The sequence below is a fragment of the Gymnoscopelus microlampas genome, assembly GCF_963454915.1.
Source record: "Gymnoscopelus microlampas genome assembly, chromosome: 2".
In the NCBI taxonomy this organism is placed as follows: Eukaryota; Metazoa; Chordata; class Actinopteri; order Myctophiformes; family Myctophidae; genus Gymnoscopelus; species Gymnoscopelus microlampas.
The window spans coordinates 28,839,936-28,862,364 of record NC_139939.1 but is presented as its reverse complement, the minus strand read 5'-3'; the positions used below and the strand labels follow the sequence as shown (position 1 = coordinate 28,862,364).

Genomic DNA, 22,429 nt, shown 5'->3' with positions numbered 1-22,429 from the left:
TAAAGAATTACGGCTTTCATTTCTGGTTCATTATTTTCTCTTGTAGTTCAAACCCAAATAAACACAAAAAATACAGCTTCGGTCATTGTTAAGTAAATGTGATACGGACTGTGAGTGTACTGATTGAGTTGAGCCTCATGACTGCAAAATGTACAATTCATATGCAGGCTGTTACATAAGACACTTCCTGGGCGGCAGAAGCTTGACTCCAAGTTTATGAGAGGGGTGGATAAACAGAAGGAGACAACAATAGTGGAGGAGGGAGGGGGGGGGGGGTGCACAGTAAAATCCGGAATGTTAATTTAACAGCTGTTCGATAGGCCCTTAAGGTTCCATTTTTACACTTGCAGTTGAATTAGCACTCTGGATTTTGCTGTGTATATGGGGTATCAAAGAGAGGGCCACTGATGCACTCACTGTCTCAATACTCTGTGAGTGGCAAGTCCATAAATGCCTATCCGGGGCTACCTAGTTTTACTAGGGTGTGTATCTCTCCGCGTGGGTGTTAGGTGTGTTTAGGAGAGATACAATGTGCATTTCCATGGAACAAATGGAATGAAAAGGAGGGACATTACTAATCTCACACTGGAATCTTTGAATATGTGCAGGCCTCCAGCGGTAATAAACAAGTGGCCTCTGTCTTTCAGAGAGCTGTCGTGATCCACAACCTATCATAAGACCGTCATAACTCCTTTTCCAGCCCGACGCTTGGGAAGAAGGAAAAATGTATAAATGCTTAATGCTTAAGCTTCGTTTTTGAATTAAAGGAAAATAGCTGATCTACAAACTCACAATTTATTGTGATGCGTTGTGAGCTCGAGTATAAATCTATAAAGGCTTTAAAGGGAAATGCTGATTTCCCTTCCTGACACTTAAATGTTCAATTGGTAAAAGAAAACAGGAAGGGAAGAGAGAAGAAGAGAACAGAGGAATGTGCAGGAGACGGAGAATGGGATTTGTAACACGCGGGTCCTAACACTAGAGAGAGGAATTAGGGGGATGTCGAGTGACATTGGGCAGTCGTGAGGGGCAATAATAGCATGAGGCCAGGCCTGTATTCAAGAGGAAGGGGGATAAAGTGGTGGTTGAGGGATAATTGTTGAGGGGAGATCTTTCCAACCGCCAGCTCTTGCTCTAACACCGTGCGTGTGAACGTCGGCTCTGATTGCCCTGTTGAGGAAAAGACAATGTACACCCTTTCCCAGCAATTATTGGCCTGGGAAAAGAATGTTGAAACCCAACTCCTCCAGGCACCCGTCAGTGTACTACACAATGACCAGCAGATGAAGGAGATGGGAGACGTAGTGGGTTGGGGGGAAAAACAGGGGAAAGTGGTGAATGTATGGTGGATTCATTCGATTGGGCCAAGTTGTTATGCCCATCTGTGTGTGTCCATCATCTCACCTAGTCACCGTTGCATAAGCGCATACATATACATATAACGCACTGGGAGCTTATGACTGACTTGGGCACAGTGCATTCTAACCAATCAGAATGATGTATGTGCCCTATAGGTGGTGTGTTATTTTTGGTGCCGTGGTATATGTACAGTATGTATGCATGTACATGCCCTGTACAAACTTTTGACTGCTGCGTCTGGTCTACTCACCAGCTGAAGCCATGTTTGTTGGTGGGAGTGTGCTTCTCCAACAGGGCGGTGAGCTGCAGCAAGGACAGCTTCTGGAGCAGGTTCATCTGTAGCACTGACTGGCAGCCAATCTGGAGCTGGGCTGAGGCCAGGCTGGGCCGATGCGAGCTCTGGAAGCTGGGCCAGCGGAGCTTTTGAGGCCTGTAGGGAAGATGATTAGAGGAACATTAACAACCCTATATACTTTGCTGACTGGGGTCCCCCAGAGGCCTATCTTTGGCCCCCTTTTTTTTCCCCTCTACACCGGATCTCTTCACCAAAAGAAGCCTTCTACAAGCTCACAATGCGGTGCAACGCGTTGTGAGCTTGTAGATCTGATACTTTTGTGGAATGTTCACACCAGAATAGGGACACGTGGGTTCACATGGTTAACTGAAAAAAATGCAAAAAGGTTCTTTCACTTGTTCTGTTCCCTACGTCAGCCATGGTCTATGCACGCCCATATATCTACGTACACGGTCACAGACGGAGGCCCCTGGTTGCCATGACCTGCCTGCGAGTCATGAGCAAAGCATTTTATTTTATTTGTACTAATTTCCTTCGCTTGAACACCTGAAGTAGAGCCATATATCCCTCTTCCTAAGTGCTCAATGATCATATTTGGGATTACAGGGATTTATGTATGTATCACTCAACAGCTTGTCAGGGCAAATTGAATTCCCCAATGGAATCCCGTCTGTGAATTCCTGAGAGAATGGCAACAGTCCCCATAGAGACCAAGGAGCATTCCAGACTAGAGTACTCCGTCCGTGCACAGGCAGATTATGTAAGGAGAGTGGTCTCAACGCGTCCCCCCGTTTATCGTTGTGTCTTTAAGTCTTTCAACGGAAAACTTCTCTTTGTCACTGCACTGGCATTTCTTTCACTTTCTTTCTACTGCACTCCGATTTGTCTTCCCTTTCCTTCCATGGCCCTTTGTCCCTGGGCCATTCGAGCTGTGAGGTACAGCCTGGCAAAGACTAGAGACTAAGAAGCATCAGGTAGTTTGGTAACACTGGCCATTTGGCAGTTTTCTCTCTCCCTCTATGGCTATTAACAATCAATCAAGTCAATTAAAAAGAGGGGGTTGTATTAGATTCCCACTGACCTGTTGGTGCGGGTTAGAGATGCTCCCACCCCAGAGTCTCGTCTCTCCCTCATCCCGTCGTCGCCCTCACCCAGAGGGTTCCCCGTGCTGTCCTGATCGCTCCCGTTCTCCGTCTCCTCCAGTCTGTTCTGCAGCGGTGACGATGGACACGGGGAAGCCGAATCCAGCGCCGAATCCGAGTCGCATTCCTCCTCCTCTTCTTCCTCCTCGTCCTCTTCCTCCTCGTCCTCCCGGGCCACAGCTGCGGACCAGGCGTTGACGAAGCGCTGCATGCCGCTGACGTGCTGGAGCACCTGGTCCAGCTTGCGCTCTTCGTCCTCCTCCTCCTCTCTCTCGGCATAGGGCACGTTGTCGTAGAAACTGAGCCGGCTGTCGGCGGAGCCCACGGAGCAGCGGCGCTGTCGCCTGCTCTGACGCCCCCTGAGGACCACAGAGTTCCCATTGTCATTCCCGTTGCGTGCACTCCCGTCCTGCAGGGCTTTGGGGAAGGTTCCGGGCTTGTGACCCTCTGGTAGGTAGAAGAAGATCACGCCGTCCTCTTCCTCCTCCTCCTCCTCTTCGTCCTCTTCCGGGACTTGTCTGTTATCGTTTCGGTCGCCGTGGTTGTTCCTGCGGTTCTGCTCGTCCACCGTCGTCCTCCTGCCGGCCTGGCAGGGTGCCGGTGGGGCCGACTTGGGTTCAGGCGTTGCCGGTTGTTGGTTTGAGGCCTGCTGCTGGAGAGCGCTGGAGAACGGGTCGAAGCCCTCTAAGTACATCCCTCCTCTCTTGGTGGAGCCAGCGGCCGTGCTGTGGCTGCGGGCTCGGGTCACAGGGCTTGGCGTGCTCACGGTGCTGCCGCTACTGGCCTCGGACTGGCTGCTGCCGGTGCTGCCACTGCTGGTCTGGGTGGAGTACGACACAGAGCGGTTCCGGTTCAGTGTCATGGTTTGGGCCGGGTTCCGGTGGTTGAGGTTGTGGTCGAGGGCGATACTGGAGATGTCCACGCAGTTTAGCCTTCGCAGTTTGTTGTCGTCCAGGCCCTCTTTGATGACGGGCCCGCTGATCTCCAGCTTGCCTCCGCTGATGGTCAGCTTCTTCTTCCTCTTTGTCGAGGTGCCACTCCACAGGTTCAGACTCTCCATCCTCTTGAGGAAGCTTTTCGCTCGTGAACGTGTGCTCTTGCCGCCATCGCCGAATCCTCGCTCCAAGCATGCGCCCCCCATTCCCGCTTTCACGTCGAAGGTGAACTGTCCGAGTGTCTCCAGGGGTGAAGGAGGCAGCCCGTCAGACAAGGAATCCTCGATGGCACATCCAGACCCACCGGTGCCTGAGGACGAACACATGCTGGCCACCGAGCTGGCACGGGTGGCACCAGTGGGCAGGGCCTGGGTTGCCAGGGCCCCGGCGTGATTCTTCTCATCCTCCCTCCCTCCACTCCCACTGCTGTGGATGGAGCCCACCTCTGGCTGCTCACTCAGATCACTCAGCACACTCTCCGAACTGTGGCCCTCGCGGAGGGTGAGCGTGCCCGTCGGAGAGACCTGGTCCTGGGGGAAGGAGGACTGGGAGGCCCCTGCCGGCAGGGAGGAGAAGACCTCCAGCTCCTCCATGCGGGACCAGCGCTTGCTGTCTCTTTGGAAGGTCCATCGACCACTGATGGCACAAGGTTCATCCTCATCTGAGTCCTCACTCTGTGAAACATTAGTGAGAGGAGGGTGTTGATAGGAGGAGAGGATAGGTGGGTAAGTGGAGGATGAAAAAAGAGAAGTGTGGAGAGCAATAGTTAGGAAACATTATGCACTTCAGTTTTCCATTGACTTTTTGCCATTCTTAACCATGATCCAGGAAACATTTTTGAGTTCTAGATTTGTTTTCTAAAATGTTATATTCATCATCAAAAATGTCACAGTTTTCCACAAGTGATTTCTATTAAGACTTCTATTATAAGCTCTTGGTGGCAAAAATCCTGGCATTCATTAAAAGCATGAAGTCATTTGAGAGGTATTTCCTAAAATGGCATGGAAACACATCACAGTGGCATTGCAGTAAGTGTGGTCTTGTGGTTGAGCATATGACTATATGAATAGTCATCCTCAGTTGCCTCCTGACTGCTCGGACATTGCAAACACAGACAGTGAATAGTTAACCACATTAACCCTAGCATCCCTATTCTGGGCATGTCATAATAGGCAAACATTTGTCAAAAATAGGCAGACTTAATCACTGAACAAAATGCATTTTGAAGTTTCAGCAAAGAGATTTGGCGTAGAGGGAATAAGGAGGGGCCATGGATAGAGCCCTGTTGTACCCCAGTCAACAAAGTATGTAGGGTTTAAGTGGTTAAGTCACATATTTAGAAAGACCTCCCCCCCATTCTGGTTAATCTATCTCTCGCCCCAAAGGGAGTCCAGGAAATTCCATCCTGACCCCCAGAGTTCACTATGAAGTCGGGCAGGCTAGGGTCAACCCCCCTATAGTTTCTCTGTCTGTCTGTCCCTTTATGTCTCTCTCTAACACACACACACACACACACACACACACACACACGTGCGCGCACGAACGCACGGACGCACGCACGCACAGGAACACAAACACACAGAGACCTGAGTGTGATACAGGGGTGCAACAACTTCAGTGTTCCCATAAGCTAATCTGCCTGTAGCTATGTTCATAAAAGATAAACATCTCTCTTTGACAACCACATATGCACTCGCACGCACGCACGCTCGCACGCCCCCCCACACACACACACTGAGCTAGGAACACAGGAAGCCAGAGAGCCGAGAAGTCGCTTCTTCACAGCTCTTAATAACGGTGGCGACCAAAGTCCATAAAACCAAACCACAGGCCACATTTTAACAGCCCCCCCCCCCCCTCACCTCACCTCTCTGTGCCCCCACCTCAGTCTTTGATGTGATCCACAGGCTAAAACCCTGAAAACTCTCTCTTCCTCTGAGTTATAAGTTATATGTTATAAGCATTATGAACATCATCCGTTTACAAAAAACTGTACAAAAGAAAGAGATGTAACATAAGCCTGGTGCATACCTATCACTGCCCTCAGTGGTTAAAGTGGATTTCATTATCACACAAATTTAAGCTACATAACAAACTACGGGGAGTTCCCTGTGCAGATATGACTCGCAGATAGTTTCTTTTCAGAAGTAGGTGATATGCAATTGCAAATGTCAAAATCCTAAAACATCCATCCTCAGTAGAAACTGATGTAAATGTGCGTTTGCCTTGTACCGGGCTTCCAAAGCAGGTAAAGCAATGTAATAAATATACAGAGGCTTAGGTTGTTCTTGACATTTTGAAATACACCATCGTGGCTTATTTCTCACTTGACATACTGTACATGCCGGATGGAATTTGAAATAAAGGGATATTCTGTTTGAAACGGGTGCACTCATCCTCAAACCATCTCACATCAATAGTGGGAACTTTGAACTGTGAACCTCAAAAGGACGACAGTTCAAAATAAGATACAGAATATACATTTACTGCAATAAAAACAAAAAAACAAAGACAAACAGACAGAGAGAGAGTGGGACTAAAGAGAGGGAGAGGGCAAGAGATTTGAGAATCTGAAGACTTGGAGAGATCAATGCATTCCTAAGCTGACTAAGGGGGGGGGGGTCGTCCCACAAAGAGAGCAAATACCCTCTTTGACTCCTCTACTCTTCTCTGTTGACTCCTGAAATGAAAGGTGACGCGGAGAGGGTGGCCTAATGAATACCGCTACACATGGAACAAGGATGATACTGTGTAGCACTTAAGGCTGTTAGAGAGTTTTAGGAAAAACAAAAACAAGGTCACAGATTGTCACTGTATGTTAGTGTGTGGTGACAAAAAGTGGGTTAGTTGTGCTAACTGGCTTGGAGGAATAGAAACGGATACCTTCCTGGAGGGATTTTCCATAGAAAATAGAAATGATGCTAAACTACCTTGTTGTTTTAATGCTTTAAGTGCACCATGAAAGCTGCACAGTATTTCCTTTTATGGTGAGCCAAACATATGAGGAAGCGCTTGAGAGAGATGAGGAGCAGGTCTTGATAAGGGGAGGTCCTGGTCAATAGAACCCCTTCATTTAGACATTAAAATACCCCCCCCCCCCCCTTAGGGTCCTTGCAACACACTTGATATAGAAATAAATTCAGCAGGTGCCTTGTCATTATGCAGAGTTGAGAGAAGATGCAGCAGTATTCAGAAAGGCCAATTGTGGTTTGATGTAAAGAAGGGAGTTTTTGGAAAGGGGCGAAAGTGAGCATGCATGTGTGTGCTTGTGTGTCGGTGTGCACCTGTCTGTGCCAATATTCTGTCTCTATTCTTTAATCATGACCTGCTTTTTCGTCTGTGCACTAACCTTCACTTAAAGTAACGCACATTGCATTGCATTTCACTGTGTGAAAAATGCTATATTAATACAGTTCAATTTTGATTTGACACTTACTCTCTTTCTTTGAGGCGATATCTCAAGTCTCATTAGTGCACACTTGTTGAGGGTGTTCAGTCTCCTGCAAATACAAACACACATACACGCAAAAACGTTATAAAGTATTGCAAACTTCTCTCACCACTTCACAGGATATATGCTGCGATGTCAGACAGAAAGAGTCAGCGGAGGAAGAAAGACATGAAGAGATATGGGGTGTGGGGGGGCATCCAGACTGACTAATGAGCTGCTGATAGACAAGCCACAGATCTCACTGGGAAACGGAGAAAAGAGAGGGAACAGAGAGAAAGAAATCTGCTGGACCGGTGACGAAAACTTAGGGAGGGGACGGAAAGCTTATCCCCTCAGCCACCTGGCGAGGGGCTGTAAGGGTGAAAGGGGGGGGGGGGGGGGTCACTCCCTCTGGAGAGCTGTTAGAGCAGATCATGTGACAACGGGGAGAGAGACGAGAAGGATAGGGAATTGAGGAGACGGGTGAAAATCTGGCAGGAGAATAGAGATTGAAGCGATAGCTTCCAGATGCATGGAGGGACACCTGCTGTGGTTTAGGGCTACAGAGCCAAAATCTGAGGATGGAGCCAACTCCATTAAAAAGCCATTAACCTCCTCCCCTTCGTATGGTAATTTATACAGCAGTGGCACGACACAGCACTGCAAGGTCAGTCCTCTCCAGCGCTCGGTAGGCGCTCTTGTTCCCCCGACTTTCCGTTTGTCCAACCACTCCAATTACTCGTAATCGAAACAGCCAGACGACACTTTTTTGGAATTTAAAGTAATGAAGTGTCTCCATATTCGATATGGATTCACACATGGACCATAATATATCTCATTACTGCAATTGTAGATCTGTTTTTCTGTCCCTGAAATTTCAAATCAATAAAGCCGCAGATCTTTTTGCCTCCCTGTTGTGACAGAGGCAGAATAAAGTATCGTGAGAGGGATCATAGCGTGAGCAGGGGACATCAGGGATGAAACAAGATATGTTATCCACTGGGATAACACAAACGCTCCTAATAGCAGAGAGATCAAATACTCTCAGTCCTTGAGCGAAAGGAGTTGGGTGAAAAAATAAACAGGAGAGAGAGGGAGGTAAAGATGGAGAGAACCACTAAGAGAGTGAAAGGTAGAGAGGGCTCCAAGCTGCTTATCAGGGAACGCTTTCATCTCATCTGCAAGTTTTTCCGCCGCACGCCACCTTTTGAAGTTCCCTCTTCACGGTTTCATTTGGGCAAAACAAGAGATAATACGGATGAAGGGAAAGAGAAAGACAGAGTGTAAATAAAAGCACAGGAATGGAGCACAGAGTGGGACAGGGAAAGGCACCATGGGAGAGTTGAACAGGATCTTTTCAATTTCAAAGTCTCACCTGCAGAGAGCCTCGATCGCATCGCGGTCCAGGAAGTCATGGTCTCTAGTGACAGAGGCGATGTCGATTGGAAACAGGGCATCTGAAAAAGAAGAGTGAAGGAGGGAGAAAAAATGAGAGAGAGAAAAAGAGAGAGAGAGAGAGAGAGAGAGAGAGAGAGAGAGAGAGATTAGTAGGAACATTATCTCGGTCACTAATTGGATCAATGTGCTCAGGTATTGTAATAGATTACAAACTCTACCCACCCACTCAAGACAACTCCCAAATCCTGGTGTCCCACCCTCTCCCCCCTACACAGCCTTGATGAAAAGCCAAAAAAAAAGGAAGCAGCATCTTAGCCGACCAAACAAACACAGCTGCAGCTTTCAGAGCCGGGACGGCAGGGGGGATGAGGGGGGAGAGTGGCAGAGAGCAGGGGATTGACAGAAAAATGACAATAGGTGCCCCAACGTTCCAATGGAATGCCGATTCCTCTTTTTTTGAGCCTCTCTTTCTGGTTCTTTCGTGTTTCTCAGCACAACCTCTTCACAAACGTATATATTTTATGCAAGCTGTGGCCGTACAATTCTAGAAGGAATTAAACGCTCGTAAGTCAAACCGATCAGGGTGTAAAGATGGAGGAATAGATTCTGAGGTATTTGCTGGAATGTGTTGACCCAACCCTGATTGGGAATCCTGGATCCAAACCCTCTGGGGTAAAGGTGATAAGAAAATCATGAGCCTTTAGCCTACTGTACTGGAAAAAAAACCTATCTGTCTGCTTATCTTTAGTGGGGCAATAGTTCTGACAACACAGACAATGGAGATTGTCCTATGGATACAAAGGAAGGAAAAATGAGTTGTACGTCGTGGGCACGAATTCCATGAAAGTAATGGGCCATCCATGAGTCAGCAACACGCAAAGCTGTCCGATCTGGTCTGACAGATTGCCGTTTGAAGTGTATCTGTTATGTGATCAATTATATTTCACATTCACTGACTGTGATCACCTGACTGTGCAGAAACATGCTGGACGTGCCGTTCTCTTGACAAATTGGATACCTGGCATGGTTCGGTGGCAGTGAGCAATGACACATTGACTAAGCTAGTTTGGTCTTGCTTTCAGCGTTCCTATAGTTGCATGAAATCTTTTGAAATCTGGACGGTCTGAAATAGTGACATGACATATCAACATTGCAGAATAAGTTATTGGATTTCAGTGAAAGGCCAAGCGTGGCCTTTAATTTACTTTGTGGCAAATTTCAGAATGTAAACGGAATCAAGAAAACGTGAGTTTTTTTTTTCATCTTCATGTTAAATAGTTGGTCCCAGAAAACGGTAAAGTAGCCCTGGGTTTATAGTCAGGGCTGTATCTGCTTGTACAAATACAGAGGCATTGATGGCGCAAAGCAAAAACACTTACTTCTAAAGAATGTTCTGTTAGAGAAGGGGGCTGTTTGTGTGTTTGCATGTCTTTGTGTGAGTGTGTGTGATGGTTTGTGTGAGTGAGGAAGTGCATAGGGGTTCAAAAAAGCTTAATCGGAAGGATAAATATCATGGGGTGTAAATACACACTCATTCTGAGGAATGATGACAAGAAAGAAATGTAGTGTTATTAGATTCCACCCTGTTAATGTGATACTGAGTTTGTTTACCTTCATAGAGCTGGGCGTATTGTGGAAACCCTGCTGCCCGGAGCCAAGTGCAAGCTTCTTTGGCTTCAATTTCTATAGGAGAGAAACACATAGATGGCATGTTATGGGCTGTAGTACACATAGCTTAAGATCAAGAGGAGACTTTATAAACAATACTTGTGTCATACACAGTACAGAAAACAAATATATAAATTACATCAAACACATGGCATGGCAATACAAGTACGACACACATATTTGTTAATATTGTCAAAATGGTGCAGAGAAATAATATAATTGCCAGTCTCTTGTCAAATGTGAACCCCTTCAACTTATTAGCTATCTCACACTTTGTCATTCTCCTCTCATGTTTCTAAACCTAAGGCTCAATGCAATGCTCACACTAACTGTGTTAGCTCCCTCACATACAATCTACTTACATGTGTGCCACTAGTACATGCCATAGACATTCTCTTCACTCCTAACTTGAAAGAGACAAGCATTACCACTCACACATTCTGAAGAAACACCAACATTTCCACAACATTGTCAGACTAAATTCACCGTCAGTCTCTTTAAACAGACTAGAGGGTGCGACATTTGGACTTGTTCTGCTAAGTACTATCAGTTGTGTTCCACTGTGTGTCAAAGGAGACATTGGGGACATCTCCCAATTATCTGTGAAAGCCCTCAAATGGTGTCCCACACCTCTGCGTCCTAAATTGCTCAATGCCCTGCTGCTTGCATGGAACAGGCACTGTGTCTTCTTTTACAAATACAAAAGTAAATGCACACTAAGAAAATAATAGTACAGAAGACCAACGGGACAATGGCAGGAAGAGAGATAGTAGCAGCATAAGCCATAAGTAGCCATGATGAGCAGTTGCTTTTCAAAGTGCAAATGCACATGCTGAAACAAACTTAATAGGTACTTCTAATGTCCTGGTTTCAAATTCTACAATCTTTACAATCACAGAGTACAATAGCTGCTAATGTCCCTTTCCCCTATAATAGGGGTGCTACGTTTGGCTGAGCATGATTGAGCTAATAGCAGCCATTGATGAAGAGTGGTTTGCTTCATCTTCAGATCAGCAGCCTAGCAGTTCCAGCTCATTTCAGGGCTAAATTACACCCAGGAACTGCCTTTCTAAAGCCTAATTTAGGCTACACTTTGTTGTAAAATCGTGTCTGTCAGTCACTCACCTAAGCTAACAAAATGTCAAGTTGAACATAATTTATTTTCAGCGCATAACACAGAGCAAATGAGGCTTAAATCACAAGAAGATAATAAAACAAGAAATGCAGTTGTCAGAGAATCCAACCCATCCCTGTCAAAGCCTACGGGTACATGTGTGACAGATATAAGAAACATCTGGATGCATTAGACGGTAGACATTCAACTGGGAACTGAGATGGCCCATATGGAACACAGGGTAAAATATGAAGCTGTCAAACAGGCCTCCAGACAGAAAAAGCTGGACCAAAACGGCTGCCAAAAAGGGTCTCATCTCAGAAAAGTTGTATGTGGTGTAGACTCTAGTCTACACAGCATAAACAACATTTACATACCAACAACAAGCCTAGACTGCAGACACAGGCAACAAGGTGTGACACGACCAAAAGACAGGGTCTCCTCCCTGCACTTCCATGGGCAAAGAACTCTCACAGCCCCCCTGGTGACACCAACATGCACCCAGGTGTCAAATAACACTTTTAATGACCATGTTTCACAACTCTTTATGTGACAATAGAGCCTCATTTTCCCCTGCTGTGGATGCGAACTGCTACACGTCTTGAGATGCTGTATGTGTATTGGGCTGTATGTGGGCTAGGTATTTTTAGAGGGTAGTGAACCCAGTGAAACATACAAATGAAAGGGTAATTATACCAACATTCTTGAAAGCAGGCGGTACGGAGGCTTAGAGTTTCCTCTGTGTGTATGCATGCGCATGTGTCTGTGTGCATGTTTGCCAAATCCAAACTCATGTTTAAAGACAAACCACTCAAAAGACAGTGGACTCATTGACATGCAAAACAGAAACAGAACACATAGTTGGCTCACAACCCCCTATGCCCTGGCCTAAAAGACCGCTATGGAGTCCAGTGGGGGCTTTTACAGACAAGATGTCTAAAACCACACCCCATTTGGATAGAAGGTATGTTGCCGATAACTCTGTGATGACCAAAGCAGACTTGGTGACTCTAAGGACCAAATGCATTTGTAATTCATGGCTTCGAAAATAAATGTCTATCCATTCATATATTCCCTTTTGATAGACTTTGATACATTTTCATTCATTCAGGTACCCAGTGCAGATATCTTCAGAATCTAAGCTCATTATTTTATTTTAAAGTAATTCATCTTGGTTTGATTATTGACAGGGATCAATAAAGTTTTATCTTAAAATGACAGTGACTACTAGACTGGATCAAAAATAAATATCCCGGCGTAGAATCACAACTGTGTCCATTCAGTTAGCCTAACAAGAGTGTTTCTCTGTCTTTTGTTTGCCTGCAGGAAGTGGACATGGGCTTGGGGCATCTGGCGAAAACAACCTAACAATAGAAACAAAAAAATATATAAAAAAACAATTCTGTAGTTCTAAATAGCACTTCACGCGCCCTACACTACCCTTTGCCTCAAATGTACTCCCATAACTTAAGGTTGATGGGTGTGTTTGATGTTGTGTGCGTTTGTCCTCCACACCGTCCGGCGGCCACCCTCATTTCTCATGCCTTGCCATGGGACTACCTCACTTCCTCTTCCTTATTTCCTCATAGGAAGTGAGCAGAGCGGCGCTGCCGTGGCTGCGGACCACCCGGCTACAACACTACGCCTTCGTTTGTCTCTGGGCAGATAATAGGTGGGGCAACGGCCAACACAAACAACGTCTCCGGTGATTGTGTGTACAAGCAAGTGCCCCCATGGTTCAAGACCGCCACAAAGTCACACTGGACAAGCGTCTCCTGTCTATAAATATGATATCTCTAATCACAGAATTAGACTCAATGTCGTAAAGTTAAGTCACCAACTAATAGTGTCGACACTACAGGTTTATCTATGACCAGCGGTCTGAATACAGAGAAGTAAACCAGAGTTGAAATGGGGGAAAGAGGCCACCAGTTCCAAGATACAGTACATCTACAGCTATAAAATGTTATAAGTTCCAGACCGCTTAATTGGCACAAACACAGTTAACACACTCCTACAGTTTACCAAACATTTCCAAACATGTAATAATATAACTTGAGCAGCAGAATTTGTTTCATTTTTTACTAGTAACTCAGTGTTCAAGTAGACTCCACAGCGGATTTGTTAAGTTAAAAAACACACCATGTTTGATGAGATCTATGTCTGCTTTGTGCCATTTTTTTCCTAACCAAGCTAGAAGCATGGCGAGATGAGGCAACAACAACAACAACAACAACAACAACATTCATTCTACTACTGGCAACTGGCATCTGCTTTCCTACCAGGCAGCACACAGACCAAGAGAAGTATAGTATACCTCCTGCCAAATCACTCCTTTCTCCTGGTCTCCAAATAACTTAATCTTTGCTGTTTCTATAGACTGACTGGCTTAAAGTCAGACCCAGATTGTACATAGACATCATTTATATACAGTATAAGCGTTGGATAATATACTGTATGGTCCCATGCACAGGGACAGACCAACACACGCAAACACACACACACACACTGCACGCACGCACGCACACACACACACACACACACACACACACACACACACACACACACACACACACACACACACACACACACACACACACACACACACACACACACACACACACACACACACACACACACACACACACACACACACACACACACAGCTGGATAGGCCAATGCATGGGCCGGGTTCCTGCCCAGATCATCATGTCCTCCTGAGGGGGCCACACAGGATGTCTGAAGCACGTCCGTCAGGCAGAACAGAACAGAGACAGATGGATACGTAGCGTGCCTCACAGCAGCCTGAGCACTGCAGCAGTCGCACAGAATGAATTCACTTCATTCCAAACATGTCTGTGTGTTGAGATATGTGGGTGTACATGTACAGAAGTCTTTGTGGCATTCCTATTTGGTGAAAAAGAATTTCATAGCGAAATACTTTGGCTAACATCAGAGAGAGACATCGGGGTTGAACCGGTTGCGTTTTTTTCCCCGACAAATGTTGAACCAGTTCAGAGTGTTTCCACTGAAAATGAATTGGTTCAGAACCCTAAAAGTTGGTTTGGAACTGGATAATAATACATGTTTTTTCTTTCTCTGAACTGGGAACCAAAGTGGGCGTGTCACTATTCTACGGGTTGGAAGATGCAGATGCGATATAAATAATGGAAAAAGCAAGCAAAAAAATCATCATTAAAAAAAGAAAAGAAAAGGGAAACTGTAAGTGCCGTTGACGATTGAATTTCCCCTGTGAAATGGACACTTCGTCATATTCGCCACACTGCTGGCCAGGCCTGGAATGAAACCTGGGGTAACTGGGGACTACTTCTGCCCAGGTTCCAAGAATCTAGAATGGAATCAGCTCTAGAAACAAAGTTATTTTGGTGGAAAAGGGGCTTCAGTGGGAAAGATGGAAAGAGAGATCAGAAACAGATAACTCGACTAATAGGAGCCAAGCCGATGCTAATAGAGATTTCATATGGATCACGAGTGGCTTTTCCCTTGGAATTGTGCCAAAGTTGAACTGGTTGGGGGCCAAGGAGGCGTCAGCATAACCCTCTATCCACTGTCCACTTCTAAAAGTACCCAGCAGCACCCCACTGTCGTTTCACTCCATTCCTCTCTCTTCTCTTCACCCACATTTCTTCTCTCTCTCTCCTTTCTCGCTCTCTCAGTTCAACTCTGCTCGCCCCTTCTCTCCTCTCCTTTCCTGTGGCAGGAAATTCTCACAATTGCCGGCCAAAGTTTTCCCCCAGTGCAGCAAGGTCTGGCTTGGCTGGGTCTGAATGCTCAGATCCAGTGGGAGTTTGTTAGCAGCTACCAAACAAAGCAATCAGCTCCCCACCTCAAAGGCTTTGCTACATACATACATGGTAAACCGGAAGACAAGAGTCTGAATACAATTATTGCTGGGCCTGGGTCTTTGATGTAGGCCTGTGAAGAATATTACTTGACAATTAACTGTTGTGAATTGAGGCTCCTTGACTCCTTATCTGAAATTACCCTATACTCATTAGGCCTCAAAGCACAGAACCAATCAAGGGGTTCTTATCGACTCTAGTTTGGGGTAGGTCCTTGTTAAGGAGCTGTGAAGTGGGTCTACAACAGGTGATGTATTAAACTGGGCCAGAATGTGGTTTAATGGCAATACCATATACAAGTGAAATGTAGTACACTAAATATCAGTATTCCTCCCCGTCTGCCTCGCCTCCACAGAGAGAGATTCAGACATTCACACTTTCTGAGGTCACGGTGATATCAGTTTGATGAAAATGTTATGGGCGGCCATAGCTGAATGGGTAGAGAGGCCATCTGGGGAACATAAAGTCCCCGGTGCGCGCCCCAGCTATGTGGTGAAGTGTCCCTGAGCAAGACACTTTTAACCCCTTACTGCTCCCCCGAGTGCTCATCATAACCATCTGAGCAACCATCAGCTGGGAGAAGTTGAAACTTTAATTTCAAACAAATGTTAAAAAAACATTTCCCTTTTATTCCTTCCGGTTTCTGACCAATTCTTGTCCTGTGATGCTTTTAAAATGATGTCCATCGCAACTGCAATAATAGCAAAAATGCACAATGAGTCTTAGTCAACCAAAAAAGAAGAAAAATAAACTCCAGAGTATTATAGTGGAATGCAAAGTTGGAGGCTGACTAAACTCTCTGATGGGTATCAGATTTTGTGATTGGTTGAGACATCTGGGGTTCCCTAAGACGTCTGGCTGCAAAGTACCGGTAAGTGAGATGGTGGTGCCCAGAAAATCACCATCTGGTCGGCCTCAAACCATGCCCCTTGCACACACACACACACACACACACACACACACACACACACACACACACACACACACACACACACACACACACACAAAGAATAATGAGGTTAGCACCATGGCCCGTTCCGGTTATGTAGCACCAGGCTATCAGCCGCACACAATACACATGCAGACACGAACACACATACACACAGAGCAAAGCAAAGCACAGCTGGCCCAGATGGATCATCACAAAGCCAACCCTGAAGGCCTGTGGTCCCTGACGACAGATTTATGCTCATACCAATGGCCCTAGCCGTGGATCAGGTGACCAAAAAACATACAAAGCCTCTCATAAGCCTTCAACTGACCCAGAGTCAGATGACCGTCGGCTGTTTGCCTTGCCACTGACAAATATCCCCTCATAAATGGATCTCAGGACAGCTTTCTTACTCAAGTCTATTATGTCAAAACGCAGCAGGAACAGAAGAAGGATGGGCTAAGTGCAAACAGAATATTATGTTTCTTCACAGGACAGGCAGAAATTGTGTGTGTGTGAAGTGGATGTAAATCCTTCAGATAAGGCCCCTGACATGCTTCCTGTTTCACAAAGAGTGCCAATGAAGCGTGCTTCCCCCCATTTGCTCTCCTCCTCACAGTAATAAATGCTGGCCAATGACTACCTGGACCAGAACGCCTGTTACGTGGTACATGTCTGGGGGTAGTCTAGTCTAGTCAGTAATAGTTGTTATGGAATGTTTTCTGATGGTTTTTCACTCACTCAAAAACCTCTCATGTGGGAATCTATTTGGGGAACAGAGGTGTTGCGAGTCTCTGTGGAGGCAATGTCACTTGCCTTGTGTTATGATGAATAAGTGTGTGTGTGTGTGTGTGTGTGTGTGTGTGTGTGTGTGTGTGTGTGTGTGTGTGTGTGTGTGTGTGTGTGTGTGTGTGTGTGTGTGTGTGTGTTTGTTTGTTCATTCATACAACTCCTAAATTCAGGTCTACTATTTGTGAGAAGAATGTGTTATGGTTCCACTGAAGCCCACTGTGCTGTTATCTTACAGTCCCATCCTTGGAGATAGAGGGCTAGCCACAGCCTATGACATAAGTAATCACAAGGGAACGCGGTTAGAAGTAATATGAGAGATGTGTAGACAGAAGAGCACACAGCCCACCACAATCCACGTTTAGCCGGCAAACACAAGTCTAAAATAGGGATTTACAAAGCCACTAAACAGAAGGCATTCTCTTAAAATTCCTCAGCAAAAGGTATCCATTTAGGCAAATGCCAAATTGTGCTCTCAGACAAATTGCAGGCACTGGAAATGGTCAAGCCAGCCAATCAACCACCACAGGTTGTTCAATTTTTAAATCATTGGTTCTTATAAGTGGGGTCCGGGGACCCCCAGGGGTCCTTGGGGGGTTCCAGGGGGTCCTCAGCAGAATGTGTTAATACAGCATGACAATCATTTTATCCATTCATACATTGGCTATTCAAAAATAGCAGGTATACAAGCTCTGCTATTTTTTGAAAAATCTTTAAAGTGTTAGAACATTTTTTCTTTTTTACAAAAATCCTCTCTTCTGGGGGTCCCTTGCACAAAATATTTTCAGATGGGGGTCCGCAGCCAAATACATAGGCCGTTGGGGGTCCTTGGCATGAAAAAGTTTGAGAACTACTGGTTTAAACAGGACATATCCCTGAGATGTTTAACTAAAATGTTTTCTTGACGTTAAATAGTCCACTAATGAGCCAACACTAATGAAGTGCCCTCTAGCTGTGTGCGTAAAAGGGTCTAAACATATACCCTAGATTTATTTTGGACAAAGTAGCCTAAACATCCATCAAACGGACATAATAGTAAGAATGCAACAGAGTATCAAGGACTTTAGTTTGTTATCTTTGGTGATTCACAAGGCTGGATGGCCGCTTATCTGACAGCGGCACGGCATTGATTCCAGACTTTTTTCCAAGCCCAACTTTAAAACTTATGGTTTCTGCATTTGAAAGAAACGTAGCCTACAAGATTTGACCGAAACCCTACACAAATATAAGTTCTTAGAAAAAACCCAAAGGAACCACTACACTGCCTTATTAACTTGTTATGATCATTATTATTATTATTTGTAGCCTATTATTTTACTTATTCGATGTAATTGAAATGTTAAGAAATAATTGTGGCATAAGCAACTAATATAACCATACTTACGAGTTAAAATCATCTTTAAATGTGATCGGTCGAGCCGTTGAGTGTCCGTTAAGGTTTAGCTCCAATGTTACGGCTCAGCCCGCATGATGATATAGATCCAACGCAGAGCAGAACATATGGTACAAAACTCAAAGCATACGATCATCTCCAAAAATGTCCTCTGATCCTCGGGCAAGACAATAAATCCATTGTTAATATAGATTCAATTGGCGGCGTTGATGATAATAGTCTGAATTGATCCGCAAGTTTTCAAAAGTCTTACTACAACTGTCTACAACTCCCCTCCTGAATGAGGTCCCAAGTAGGAATGTGAATGGAGCGTGTGTGAGTCAGGCTTTTGGAATGGGCAGTTCATCCGTGGCTCCACCTCTCCACCCCCCCCCCCCCCCCCCCCCCCCCCAACACTAGGCTTACTGCCCACCTGATCTAAACTTTTTAGAATTTAGATCAAGACCCTAAAGATAAATTAGACGTTTGCCCGGGACCCAAACTAGTGAAAATAGCAGATCTACAAGCTCACAACGCATCGCTTTGAGACGCTTTGTGAGCTTGTAGATCAGATATTTTCACTTCTTAGCCTATTAAACATTTGATTACGAATGTATGGAATTTCTTGGATTTTTGGCATTTGTTTATGAAACTATTTTGATTTTTTTGTTTTTAATTCATGAAAATTGTAGATTTGAAGAAAAGAAAAAGGAAATGAAAAAATAAATAAAGGGGATATTTACTCGCGACCCACAAATGGGTCCCGACCCACTGTTTGGGACACAGTGCGCTAGGGGGGCTCAGAGCCTGCAGACAGACCCTGTGGAGAACAGAGCAAGTGTCTCTGGCGGCTTGGCTGGAGGCTAGAGATAATCAGGTATAGATAACGTTACATTGGGGTGCGTCAGAACGCAATTGCCGCAATTGCATTCAGTGGTGTAAAGTAACTAAGTACATTTACTCAAGTACTGTACTTAAGTACAATTTTGAGGTGTTTTTTACTTTACTGGAGTATTTCCAATTTTGAGTAGGCCTACTTTTACTTCTACTCCACTACATCTCAGAGGCAAATATGCTTTTACTCCACAACAATTAGGCCTATTTGAAAACTTTAGTTACTAATTACTTTGTAGATTTAGATTATTATTACAAAACATTAACCACTTCAACCCTATATACATTTCGGCCATTTGAAAATAGCAGATATATAAGCTCACAATGAGGACTATTAATAGCCTAGTCCTATATTTCCAAAAGATTTTTATATATTTGAAAACGGGACATTCTGCATAATGAGTAAGCCTACTTTCTACTTTTGGTATACTTTAAGTAATAGGCCTACATTTTGATACCAATACCTTTGTACTTTTACTCAAGTAAATTCTAAATTCTGGACTTTAGTAACTTAACAGGGGATTTGTATATTGCAGTACTTTTACTTAAGTAAAGAATTTGAGTAGCCTACTTTTTCCACCACTGAGTCCCAACAGAGCAAGTGTCTCTGGCGACTCTGCTGGCGGCTAGTTAGTTAACGTTACATTGGGGTGCGTCACAACGCAAACCTTCATTAGCCTACTCTCTGACAGTATACGGCAAGAGATCAGATTTTACTTTATTTTAATTGCCAATTTGACATTTAAAATGTTTAAATATATTTCTATTGTTATAATATTTCGGGAGTAAACGTTTAAAAACGAGTTCTACGGTTCCACTGAGGGTGATTAACTATTCTCCACAGGACTCCCGCCTGGAGTCCACAGTCTATTCATTTAACCAATTCTTTCCTGTTGTCTGCGGCTCAACAACAACTGGTGCTCATTTTAGCATAATATTATCTGTCTCTGATTAGAATACAGGAGACAACCGAGAGACGCCCCTTCTTTGTGAGCCGAAATTAGTGTGAAAAGAAAGCGCAAGTAACGCTGTGAAAAGAAACTGTTGCAGGTATGATAATTCTCTTAACCCCCCGCCCCGCCCCCGCGTCTCCTGCTACAATGGCCAGCCGCACACGTAGGTCCTTCATACACCACGCACAGGTTGCTTTAGAAACAACATGTGTTGTGGTGGGGGTCCCCACATGACAGTTAAGTGACAGTTTAAGGACTTTTAACACCTTTTTAGGACTTAAAAAAGGGGGGAAAAGAGAAAGAAAGTAATGAAAAAATACCAGTATACTGCATCAAAAGTAATCAACAAACTATACCATAAAAACTGGTCAAACAATTGCCAAATTGTTAACTTGATTGATTGATTGAGTACTTTATTAACAGTTTGCAAAGACAAGCACAGGGAAGTACAGTTCAATACAAGGTCTGTTAAGAGGATTTTAAACCCATAAAGCATTATGGCTTGTTTCCATTGGGGTCCTTTGTAGCCTACTCAATTCATCAAAAATAACATAGGAAAGAGGTAACAATTGCGAAATAGCAGATCTACAATCTCACAACGCCTGGCAGTCCGAGGCGTTGTGAGCTTGTAGATCTGCTATTTTCACAATATTTGTCTGTAACCAGTCAAACTAAATGTAATGCCTCAACTCCTACAATTCCAAGTGCTTGTCAGGGTGTGGGGTCCCAATTGAAAATAGCCGATATACAAGCTAAAAAAAAAGGTGCAAAATGTGGAATATATTTTTGAATCATTTTTACCTCACAAATCTAGTAAGGGGGTCCCTGGTACAAATTATAATTTCAGATGGGGGTCCGTGGACAAATACACATTCATTTGACATGAAAATGTTTAAGAACCACTGGTTTAAACGATAATTTTAAAACATTTGGAAGCAAACCCAAATAAGCAACTACACTTTAGAAACAAGTGCAAACACTCTGCAACCCGCAATGTTTACAAGCAACTTTACAGAAAAACAAGCACAAAGTCGCTTAAGCAGACCTGGCAACACTGCAAGTGTCATGACACTGACAGGACAAAGTGTAAATTAGGCTTTACACTGGAAAGTGTCTACATCTTGCTGATATTTTCCAGACCTTAATGGCTTTGTGTGTGTGTGTGTGTGTGTGTGTGTGTGTGTGTGTGTGTGTGTGTGTGTGTGTGTGTGTGTGTGTGTGTGTGTGTGTGTGTGCGCTTTTTACTTTTTACTGTTTTTCATAGAACCTCTGAACCACGTCAGCGCTTGGCCGGAGCCAGCCGTGTTTTATTGCCATAGTAACACACTGACTCAGTGGAGGAATAAAGAGGGCAAGTCTCACCAGGCAGGCACCATATGCGGCTGGGAAATACATGTAATGTGGAGCAAGGATAGAAGGAGCCATGGGTGATGATGGGTGATGATGATGATGATGATGCCGAAATTCCTGGCTAGCCCGGCAATGTGTTGTTGGCTGCCATACTGGGCCCAGCTGACAGAAGAGTCACAAGTGACTCAAGAGAGTTCCTCCCAGCTATTAACGAGTGGAATCATGAGCCTAATAGCTTCCAAGTAATTTGCCGGGCCCACGGCAAAGCATAAACCACATGGCACAACGGTCACATGGCTACATGGATACATCATACTTATGGTTCACGGTAATTGTATAAGCTAAAAAGTAATGCTAAAACATGATGTGAACTGTGTGTGTGTGTGTGTGTGTGTGTGTGTGCCCACGCAGGTGAGAGAGAAAGAGAGAGTGAGAGATCCAAACAAAGGTAAACACTATAGCCACAGCACTTGACCACCCAGAACATACACCCACAACCCAAAGTCAGCTGTGCCCTCCATTGATATGAGCCAATAATACAGCAGGATGATAAAGAGTCTTCAATAGTTTTATGATGATAAACACATAATGCAGACGGAGCTGTGCTGTAATGTGTGAGGCATCATCAGACAGCCAGACTAACAGTGCTGCCAGTTGCCCAAGGGAACGTGAGTGTGCCACTGTAGAATGTCTATTATCATTCATCAAAGTCTCATCATAGACTTGCTTGGCTTATGATTCAGATAGAGATCAAATCCACTAGAGTAATGACAACTTTACAGAAAGAAAAGGAAATTAGATTTTCTGTGGGATCAGCAGATGAAAGCTTTGGAAAAAAGTTCGGAGGTCTCCTTCAAGAAAACATGTAATTAATAACAATAACGCCTGATTTACTGTTTACAGCTATTATGACTTAACCACTTTCAAACTGGCATC

General features: G+C 44.6%; 1 protein-coding gene across 1 annotated transcript in view; it reads right to left on the bottom strand.

Moving 5' to 3' along the window:
- Positions 1-22,429, bottom strand: part of dlc1 (DLC1 Rho GTPase activating protein) — a 127,001-nt gene that overhangs the window by 11,060 nt on the left and 93,512 nt on the right. The window contains exons 6-10 of the mRNA XM_084086005.1: positions 10,171-10,242; positions 8,537-8,618; positions 7,168-7,231; positions 2,736-4,405; positions 1,610-1,789 (exon numbers count right to left, since the gene is read on the bottom strand). Coding sequence (XP_083942131.1) covers positions 1,610-1,789; positions 2,736-4,405; positions 7,168-7,231; positions 8,537-8,618; positions 10,171-10,242 — 2,068 coding nt within the window. The remainder of the gene's footprint in view (positions 1-1,609; positions 1,790-2,735; positions 4,406-7,167; positions 7,232-8,536; positions 8,619-10,170; positions 10,243-22,429) is intronic.